The following is a 10,505-nucleotide window of genomic DNA, read 5'->3' on the forward strand; positions in this document are numbered from 1 at the left end:
AACAAAAATTAAGATAAAAATAATGAATCATTTTTGTATTTTTAATACATTTGGCCGTTTTAAACACAGACTATCAACCCAGTCAAAATATGTCGGGACAAAATCCATGGTTGCCATGGAAACATAATTAACCAATGGTCATAAATTGTCGAAAAATGATGCACCAATGACAAACCTTAGAGAGAAAGAAGCCGGGAAGAAATTGATTTACATAGGAAAAATCATTATTTTTGGCATTTTTTATTAATGATTATTTCATTTGTAATAATTATGTCCGAAGGCCCAAAATCGGGCGATGCGGCTCATATAACACTTCCTTCCTAGAAGGGTCAATATCTAAAAAAGTAAAGGAATTATTTTTAGGAAATTTGTTAGGATACCAGTGTTTGAACTTGTTGAAAAGATATGTGTATAATATGATGATTGGTAACATATCGTATATGTCTGCAACCAATGACTGTAGCTGTTATTTACATTGTTACAGGTTACTGATGTACTACTTTTGGTTACTAAGCCAAGGCTACAAACACAGAGAAAAGATCCTTAGCGAGCAATTGAAACTAGTAAGTAAACCTCTGATTGTCCGTAAGAACATGTACTGAATATTTTTTATTAATAATCTTTGCTCAATTACAAAAGTGGTTTACAAAAGCATTTTATATTATGATTCTTCTACCAATTCTACACAGAGAATTAAATAACTGAACGTACAAATATGTTCTGAAAATAGATAACGTCGGAAGAATCGTAAAATTGACGTTGATGTCACATGTGCATATTTTATTTTACAGGTTTCCAAAGATAAACAGTTTTTACTGAACAGAGTCAATGAAGTTTTAGTTAGTTCCACATAGCAGCAGTGCACACAGAATCCATAGTGTATTACCTTAAGTGCTGAAATGAACAACCATAATTGTCTATTGCAATTTAACCTAGGATTAGTGCCGAGAAGAAATGAACTCTAAAGTTATGAAAAACAAGTTTTGCAAAATAATGTGCCTCTATGGTTAGTGCCAAGAAAAAATGAACTAATAATGAAAATAATGACAATCAAGTTTTGCAAAATAATGTGCCAAGAGTTTTAGCTCCAGCAGGTTTTGCACAATTGTAAAGACATTAACTACTGTTCAAACGTTTGGAAGTGAAAGTGTTGATATAGCAGAGGATTTATGCATACATTCTGTGATTACTTTATACATGTACATGTTTGTGTTTTTTCAACTGCCGCTCAATTATTCTTTGCCTTATGTTTGGTGTAGATAGCTGCTGTATTTGATGTCTTTCTATACAATAGCACATTGTCTGGGACAGTATTATTCAGGAAATTGGCATTCAGAAATGTTCAGACACAGCCTTCCAGTCTTATACAGAACAACCTGTTTATTGTTTTTACCTCTTTTATCACCTTCAATGCCAATGCTCATTCTGTTTTAAAATAGCTGATGGTATTCCTTTTAAGTTCCCGGAGGTTAGGCCAATTAAAATCGCACTGTCTGCTCATCCTGTTTTGGCATGTCAGGGCTTTAACTTAGTGTTAAACAGTTGGATTTTGAAATTAACCTGGCTCAGATGTTCAACAAACAAGGCAACATGTTGTAGGCAAGACCCATGTCCCTACCTTGATGGTCAATGTCACACCCTAAGGTTAATTATAACAGAATGCTCCATATATGCACATAGCAAATAGGGGGTTGTGTCAGAGCAGTAACTTTGTCATGCAAGGGGGGATATTGTATAATATGCCATGTTCAGCAGACAAAGGTGACATTGTAAGATGCAGGTTCATTGCTCTGGATGTGTGACTTGCAAATCCCTGGTCCTTACCTCATAGTTCATTGCTCCCCCACACTTGAAGTCAACAAGCATGGGGTCTTACATACATGCTTATTAACTATGTAAGCACTTTCTGGATGTATTATTTGATTGATTTGATACTTAATTTGGCCATCATTGTTTTTGATAAATGATGTACATACCAATAATTGCGAGACTGAGACCTTCTGATTTACACTTACATGAAAATGTGCACCTCTTAAGACTTGAGCTTATATTATAAGCTAAAAGTAGCTAACTTTCTGAAATCAACTGATATAGATTATAAACTGGTGTCTGTCAAAGTCTACAAAATTCTCAATGATTTTATATGCTGACTGTAACATAAACTTATACACACAAATATAATTAAACCTATTTTTATTCTAAATGAAGACATGTTTGTCTAAATTTTGTTTCCTTTTCCTATATGTTTGTATTGTGCAATATACTAGTATGTACAACTCCCAACAGATAAATACCAGTGGTGTTTCATGGGATTAATCAGCTAAGGAGTTTATATATAGTACCGTAATATAATGTTTGGCAACATTATTCATTTACAAAATGATTCAACACTGAAATATATATTTTAAGTTGTTTTCTTTATAGGTCTGTTCACTTGTGATTTTTTTATTATTTACAAATCGGATGATTTCCACTTTCCAGCAGTTTTTTTCAAAATGTTAAGCTTATTTACAATATGCCTTTATAGATATCATGTGTTACAATGAAAGTGCAGTTGTCTGGATATACTCATGTAAATCTATATTTTACTCATGTCTTCCATCCATTTCTAGCATATGTTTTTTCTTGTGCATATGTGTTTAAGTTTTATTTACTCAAGTAATTGCTTTCCCTATTTGATATTATGGATATTATATATAACAATTACAATAATAAGAAACTCAGTTCTGTCTGAACTATGCAACTTTTAGCATATGGTCATAGGAAATGGTCTGTTATTAGTATAAAGTTTATTGGTATATAAAGGCATTTTATTTTATGTTATTATCTGAAAGCTTATGTGAACCTGTTGGTTACTTTTGACTGTAATTTATACAAATATAGAATGTTATGTTACTTTGAACAATGTTGAATTGTTCATTGTTTTTATATATAATAAAGGACAATCTCATAGAAATGTTAAAACTTTGTTTTGTTTTTCCAATATTCCTTTTTAATTCCCCACCACGGGGTGGGGAGGGGATAATAGAAATGCACTTCGTCCGTCTGTCAATCCGTCCGTCTGGCTGTAACATTTTGTGTCCGGGCTATAACTTACTTTATTATTATGCCCCCCTTCGAAGAAGAAGGGTTTATATATATATATATATATATATCGCTTTGCACAGGCATGTCGGTCCAAAGCTTGTCCGAGTGATAACTCAACAATTCCTGGTCGTATGGTCATCAAACTTGACATGAAGGCTGGGCCTGACCAGTTGATGACCCCTATTGATTTTAGGGCTCATCGGGTCAAAGGTCAAGGTCACAGTGACCTTTAATGGTAAAATAATTTTAAAGCTTGCCTGAGTGATAACCCATCAATGCCTAGACCTATGGTCATCAAACTTGATATGGAAGTTGGGCCTGACCAGGAGATGACCCCTATTGATTTTAGGGCTCATTGGGTCAAAGGTCAAGGTCACAGTGACCTTTAATGGTAAAATAATTTTAAATCTTGTCCGAGTGATAACTCATCAATGCCTAGACCTATGGTCATCAAACTTGATATGGAAGTTGGGCCTGACCAGGAGATGACCCCTATTGGCCAAAGGTCAAGGTCACAGTGACCTTGAATGGTAAAAGGTTGTCCAAGTGATAACTCAACAATGCCTGCACCCATGGCCCTCATAATTGAATTGGAGGTTGGGCCTGACCAGTACATGATCCCTATTGTATTTGGGGGCCATCGGGCCAAAGGTCAAGGTAACATTGACCTTGAATGGTAAAAGGTTGTTCATGTGATAACTTGACAATACCTGCACCCCTCAAACTTGACTTGGAGGTTGGGCCTGACCAGTAGCTGACCCCTGTTGTTTTTGGGGCTCATCGGGTCAAAGGTCACAGTGACCTTGAATGGTAAAAGGTTGTCCGAGTGATGTCTCGACAATGCCTGCACCCATGGCCCTCAAACTTGACTTGGAGGTTGGGCCTGACCAGTAGATCGAGGGGTGAAAGCGAAAAGGTTCTATCTGCTTCTTTATTTAATGTCACTTAGAACCTTTTCGCTTTCACCCCTCGAGATGACCCCTATTGTTTTGGGGGGTCTTCGGGCCAAAGGTCAAGGTCACAGTAACCTTGAATGGTAAAAGGTTGTCCGAGTGATAACTCAACAATGCCTGCACCCATGGCCCTCAAACTTGACTTGGAGATTGGGCCTGACCAGTAGATGACCCCTATTGATTTTAGGGGTCAAGGTCACAGTGACCTTGAAAGCAAACTTGACAATTCCTGGACCTTTTGTCATCAAACTTGACATGAAGGTTGGGCCTGACCAGTAGATGACTTTGGGGGTCATCGGGCCAAGGTCAAGATCACAGTAACCTTTAACACAAAAAAGTTAACAAATCTTCTCCCAGTGATATCTCAAGAATGCCTGAATCTATGAGCATCAACCAGTCAGGTTGCGAGAAAAACAAAATATACTAAAAAAACAACCTCGGGGGATATAGCCGTCCTTTGGACTGCCTTGTTAGTATTCAAAATGATGTTCTTGTCAAACTCATCAGAAACGAATAATCTAAGGTACCCTATGGTATCCTTTAATATGTTTGTGTCATATGAAAGGAATTATTCCCAAGGGATAGCATATGTACATGTAAACATTATACTGATAAAAAAATAGTGAGCGCATATTCATGTCCGGTACATAAGAACTTCGTTAACTCAAAGTTACTTGCCCACATCAAATCTGCACATAACGCATTTTCCCGCCGCGTACATGACCGCTAATGTCAAGGACAGACATGAATAGAAATATCGAACTGAACAGGAAATAAACATAGCGACATGTGAAATATTTATTCCATAATGGATGAAAACGTGATATCAGTGTTGGGACTGGTTAGTCGGACAAAAAACAGACGTGGCGCTCAAGTGGAAAGTCAAACTCCTCCATTGTCTCGTCTGCAATCTCGGCACGTGACTGCCTAGACTGATCCTCGTTCTGAGATGTGTCGTCTGCATGTTTTTCGAGATTTTTGATTTTCTTAGTTGATATTGCCCGTTTTTGTAGGACGGATAACTGCTGCTGTTTCTGCGCCTGCTGCTGCTGGGCAGATTCCGTTTGAATGGGACCTTGAAACCTTTCCGCGACTTTCTTCATACGGTTTGCCGGTGGCGGTTTACGTGGAGAGGTTTTGGGTTTTGTAACCATCTTAGTGAACAAGGACATGAAGCCGGGCTGGTCCTGTTTTCGGTTCTGCACACCCCGTAGGCGGTTAAGGGCGATGTTGCCAGCCCGGCGGTCATGAATCTCTTTCATGATACGGTTGTTCTTCTCAACCGGCGTCAGCTCCACAAACGACAAGGCGTGGTATACCGCAACCTGGGGAATATAGAATGTGTTATAAAGATCATCTTACATATCCAATACATATTTTGAAAAATTTAATTTTTCATGATTAAGATTTTTTTCAATTTAGCAATGGCGTAGCCTGTGGCTAATCGTATTGTCATGCATGGAAATTTGAAATTTTAATAATGCAAATATTGTCAAGCATAAACATCTAATATCCTTTTTAAAGATGCACTCTTACTCCCAAATAAGATTTACCACAATTTATACAATTATTTTAATTTACCAAAGAAGATGAATAAATGTCGAAAGCAATGCTTTTTATGAAGGATGCCGTATTTAATTTGAAAGAAAGGTGCTGAAAACACGTCGGTATTTTTACCTTACGAGACGATAGTAGATAACAGTAAATTATTTAGCCTTCACCAATCATTTAATATTTTTGCGTTTCCAGCCATAGAATACACGGTTACAATCTTGTTATCGGTAATTAATATTTTTCATAAATGCATTATTTAGTAAGTAGTTAAAGGTTTATCAGTCAAAATAATTGTCTGTAATACATGCGTATGTATTGATTTTGAATAAGAGTGTCACTTTAAATACCATACCGATCCAGGGGTCTCTATGAACTTGGGAAGCTTAGGTGCCATCCGGTGCCGGGTGGTCCGCTTGTATGACTTGCCCAGGATATCACTGGTCACAAAGTCTCCGTCCCCGTGATCCGATTCATCCCTCGCCTCGGCAGTGGGTTGCAGGTGGTCAAACTGCTTTTTGAGACGCTTGAAGCCCCTTTCGCGCAGGATGGATATAGCACTCTGCCACCGGGGCGTCTTCCCGCCATGCATTACCTTCAGCGTCCGTGCAGACCCCGTTCGTTTGATATCGTTGGGAATCTGTGTGTACATTTTTTTTTGATTAGCTCAATGACCAAAAAATAGTGATTACTGGCTGACCTTTCTTCGCACAGAAATAGAGTTTGACTTGAATAACTCGAGAAATTTTGAATATTTTCGAATGATGTTTCACAGGGAGAAAGTGAGGCCATCCTCTGATCTTAAACATATTACTCACCGAGTTAGCACCGAAAGGTATATTTCACGAATACCGTTGCCACGAGTGAAATAATAACCTTTGGTGTCTCGAGGTGAAATATATTGCAACCTTATACACTGAAACCATCTTTTAGTCTTTTTATTAATACAAGTGGCGTTAAAAGAAATTTCATTTTATTAGAAAAACGAACTACAATATATGCTGACTGAATAGGTAAATTAGTGGAATGCAAGCTTTTTTTCATCTTATTGTTTCGAGACAACAAATAATTTTTACATGCATACCTTTAAAAATCACCTTTCACGGATAACCTATTTGAAATATTTTACTGGTTTTAAATTTTAGCCCGTTCTGCTTAAATATCAACATAATAAAATATATCGAATTGATATTTCACTGTTTGAAACACTGGAATATCATTTTGGTTTTACTGATAAATCTCTATAAACCATCGAAAAGCGTGTATGTATCAATATTTTATATTTTATAAATAAAAAAGTTGCTCTGTTTAAACAGTACTTTCATGAAGGGTAAAAATATCGATATTCCACGCTGAAAAATTACTGGGCAATTTTAACCAGGTGCAATTTCAATAATACTGATTAACGGCTAGTTTTTAGAGAAAAATATTTTTTTTCTATTAAGTTTTCGATGATAATTGATGCATTCTGATATTAAACGGTAGAATGCATTGTTTCTTTCATCTTGGAAAGAATGCTTGCATTTCAATGATTAACCTATTCAGTAACATTTATGGCAATATTGACCTGCGCCAGAAAGTATTCGTTATCCACGACTTTTGGGAGAGATTTCCATGCCTGACCACCGAACGTGCCGATGTACTGACCATTGATCGTCCACATCCGGACGGAACAGTCCCTGCTTGCTGTAATGAGAATTTGGCGGTGGCTCACATACTCAACACTGTGAATACAACTCGTGTGCGCCCGGAAGGAGTTGACGAGCGGTGGGTAGCGGAGCGTGCGACCCGGCTCACTAGATGCGGGAGGAGGACGGTTGGCGAACACATTCTTCAAGTGATCAGGAACGGTATAAAACTGCTTCTCGCCCTCGTAGTTTTCCACTCTGTAAAATGTAAAAGACTTTCTTAGATAGTCAATACGCTCTCTCTTCTCTTTCATATTTATGTTCTTTGAAATGCAGAAGTCCATGATATCCCAAACTTTAACGTAGCCCTGGGTGTCGCCTGTGACCAAGAAAGTCTCGGCAGCGTCACACTTGATGGCAAGGACGCTTTCTCCGAACTGATGGGCGGCGTTAAACTGGCCAAGAAGCCCGCCCTCGTGGTGCATTGACCAGAACCGGATCCAGCCCTCGGCGCCACTCGTCACGATGATGGCCGTGTCCTTGTGTAGCGGCTCCCGGCTTTCCAGAAATAGTATTTTCTCCACAGCGGACTCGTAGTGTTTACATAATGTGTCGTACTCGGTTCTAGTGTGTACTGTCTTTTCTTTGGTGCTGAACACTTTGGAATCCAGAGCGTCTAAAAGAGGGTGCTCACACACTTCATCTTCGTCTCGTTGATGACCCTGAAGGCTTGCTAGCATACCAAAAGTGCGCGTTATTTTAGCTTTACGCTTCTTCCACTGTTTCGAATGGGTCACATCCATCTGTGATTCGTCACTGCTGGTTGATTTCGGTTGCGATTTTGCTGAAGAATTTACCAGGTTGCCATGGTGTCGCGGTGCACACTCCGTCACCGGTTTGACGCTGTTGAACGCGTTCAGACGACAGTAAACCTGACCAGTGTCACGTGACCAGATCACTACGTCCCCGTCGTAGCCGCCAGTCGCGATGAGGTTGGGTGGAAAGTGCGCGATACACAGGATGTCCTCCTTGTGACGCATTTTCCAGCTTTTTCGGTGGTCCTCGCTGGCACCGTCAATGTAGATGTGTACGATTTTCCCCCAACCGCTGGTGTATATACTATGTGCGGTGCATGCAACTCCAGTCACCGCTGAGCCGTCGGGGAGTTCGAAGTCCTGCATTCGCAAGCCATTGTTAAAATTCCACACGTGCACAGTTCCGTTTCTTGCGCCAGTTACCAGCCGTCGACCATTGTAGTCAAAACACAGAGCAGTTATCTCCACCGGAACCTCTACTCCCCTCTGCACGCAGCTGTGTGCGTTCACGAATTGCATAAGCTTGTCCCCCGTGTCTGTGTCCCATACGCTTACCACAGACTCCTGACATGCGCTCACCGTGGAGCCGAACACATGACTGTAGAGCGCGGCCACCACGGGCTTGTTGTGGGACATGATATCCGCGCACTTCTCTTCATCATCGCGCTTCTCCAGCATCACTATCTGGTTCGCTGCCAGCAGCGTCGTCGGTATCACCGGGTTGAAATACACCGCCGATATTGGGAGGGGATCAAACTTGATCATGCGACCGCTGATTTGTTGAAGGCAAGTTTGGTCCCGTAGGTCATACACCCTGAGTGATCGCCCTTTGTCGATGCTTATAACTTGGTTCTTGGAATCATAGATGATGACGTGGTTTACCGGTTTAGTGTGACCCTTTAAGAGAACGATGGCCTTGTTGTTTACGTACGGGTTCCACACTCTCAGCAAGTAGTCCATGCCGCCCGTCACTATAATGTTCAGTGTCTGGGAGTAGTCAAAACTGAGGATACCTTTATTCACCTTAAAGTACACGTGCGATTTCTTGCCATTAAAGTCCCCGAAAAACAGCGCAGTCTGGGGGCACTGACATGAAGACAGAAAACAGTTGATATCAGGGAGATATTGCACTTTGTTTACCCAATCATTGTGTATGTTGCTCTTTTTCTGTGCCTTTACGCCAAACGAGAATCCTCGGAGCACTTCCGGAAAAATGATACGCTTACATGTGTTCTTTTTGCCGTTCACGGTCCCAAATGGCCCACCACGCAGAGACGAGTCGAACATTAGACAAAATACACTGCCAGATTGGTCGCCCAGCAGCAATAATGCATTGTTCATGTCTTCGAAGTCAACCCAGTAGTCCATGGCAGTAATGCAGCTTTCGAAACCAGTCAAATAGTAGCGCATTGTAAACTTTTTGCCAGACAAATCAAATATGGTGATATCGCGATCGGTAGAAGTGATAGCTAGCATGTTCACATTATACATCGCGACCATATCAGTGAACCAGGGCTGCGTGTTTCTGTTTGTGTAATGGTTGGCATTGTAGTATTTCAAGTTCCGCATCCCGAGAGTCCAAAGGCCAAGTGTACCTTCTTTGCTTAAGGTCATGTATTTGCCAACTTTCAGGTCTACTGAACCACTTTTGGATCCACTTTTTCTAACGGCTGGATAAAACAAGATTTTAACAATGGTATCGCGATGTCTGCTATCGATGTCTTGGATTTCATTAGGAAATGGTTTCTCTCGCAACATTTCTAACATGCGCGTCTTTTCTTTATATTCAAGTAAATTATAGGTCACATATTCCTCCCAATCCACAGCACCGTCGCAGTTTGCGTCAACTTTCATGAACAGCAGTTCAATTTCGTCCTTTGTGCTGTGGCGACCAACAGTATTGCGCATAGCGGCTTCAAACTCGTCAATCGTCAAACCAGTTTCTTCTTCCTCCTCTTTGGCATCAAATATTTTTTGAAGTTTTCTTAAAAGTTTTTCATCATCAACCTGTTCGGGTGTTTCTATTCTTTCCTGTAGTTTCTGAAGCGCAATCAGATCACGGCGCCCGAATCCCAGAGGCGCTCTGCTAGTTCTTCGCTGTGGCTGTATTGTATTCGAAGGCATCTTCTGCTTTTCCCCGAAATCATCGACAGCTCTGACAAAGGACACAGGTTGGATGGACCTGGAAACCCGCCTCTCGTGTGCGCCTTTCAACATTTGTTTTTGATATTATAGCATAAAATATGGAGTAATAATTAACTGCAATTGTTTTTGGAAATGAATGTGTCCCGTTTTACGTAGGGCGCCATTTTATTTGATGACAAACAAACGACGTCAGAATCCCAACGTCAGAATATTTTGCGCTATTTTTTCAAATGCAACATTCTTCTTCGATTTCCTACGCAGAGATCTCCTTGGACGAGCAGAGGGGATCGATTGATTGATTGACTGATTAATCGATCGATCGATTG

General features: G+C 40.2%; 2 protein-coding genes across 5 annotated transcripts in view; one reads left to right on the forward strand and one right to left on the reverse strand.

Annotated features, from left to right (window-relative positions):
- Positions 1–2,957, forward strand: part of LOC128207782 (transmembrane channel-like protein 7) — a 32,588-nt gene extending 29,631 nt beyond the window's left edge. For all 4 annotated transcript variants that reach the window (XM_052910910.1, XM_052910928.1, XM_052910918.1 and 1 more), the window contains 2 exons: positions 485–563; positions 792–2,957. In XM_052910910.1, coding sequence (XP_052766870.1) covers positions 485–563; positions 792–854 — 142 coding nt within the window. In that variant the 3' untranslated portion in view covers positions 855–2,957. The remainder of the gene's footprint in view (positions 1–484; positions 564–791) is intronic.
- A 1,716-nt stretch (positions 2,958–4,673) lies between these two features.
- On the reverse strand, positions 4,674–10,251 carry LOC128216375 (WD repeat-containing protein on Y chromosome-like). Its single transcript, XM_052922938.1, has 3 exons — positions 7,159–10,251; positions 5,947–6,231; positions 4,674–5,365 (listed from the first exon to the last, which is right to left on the reverse strand). Exons 1-3 carry the CDS (start codon positions 10,249–10,251, stop codon positions 4,883–4,885), a joined length of 3,861 nt encoding a protein of 1,286 aa, XP_052778898.1. The 3' UTR covers positions 4,674–4,882.
- Positions 10,252–10,505: the final 254 nt, after the last annotated feature.

This window comes from Mya arenaria, chromosome 2 (assembly GCF_026914265.1).
Source record: "Mya arenaria isolate MELC-2E11 chromosome 2, ASM2691426v1".
NCBI classification, from domain to species: Eukaryota; Metazoa; Mollusca; class Bivalvia; order Myida; family Myidae; genus Mya; species Mya arenaria.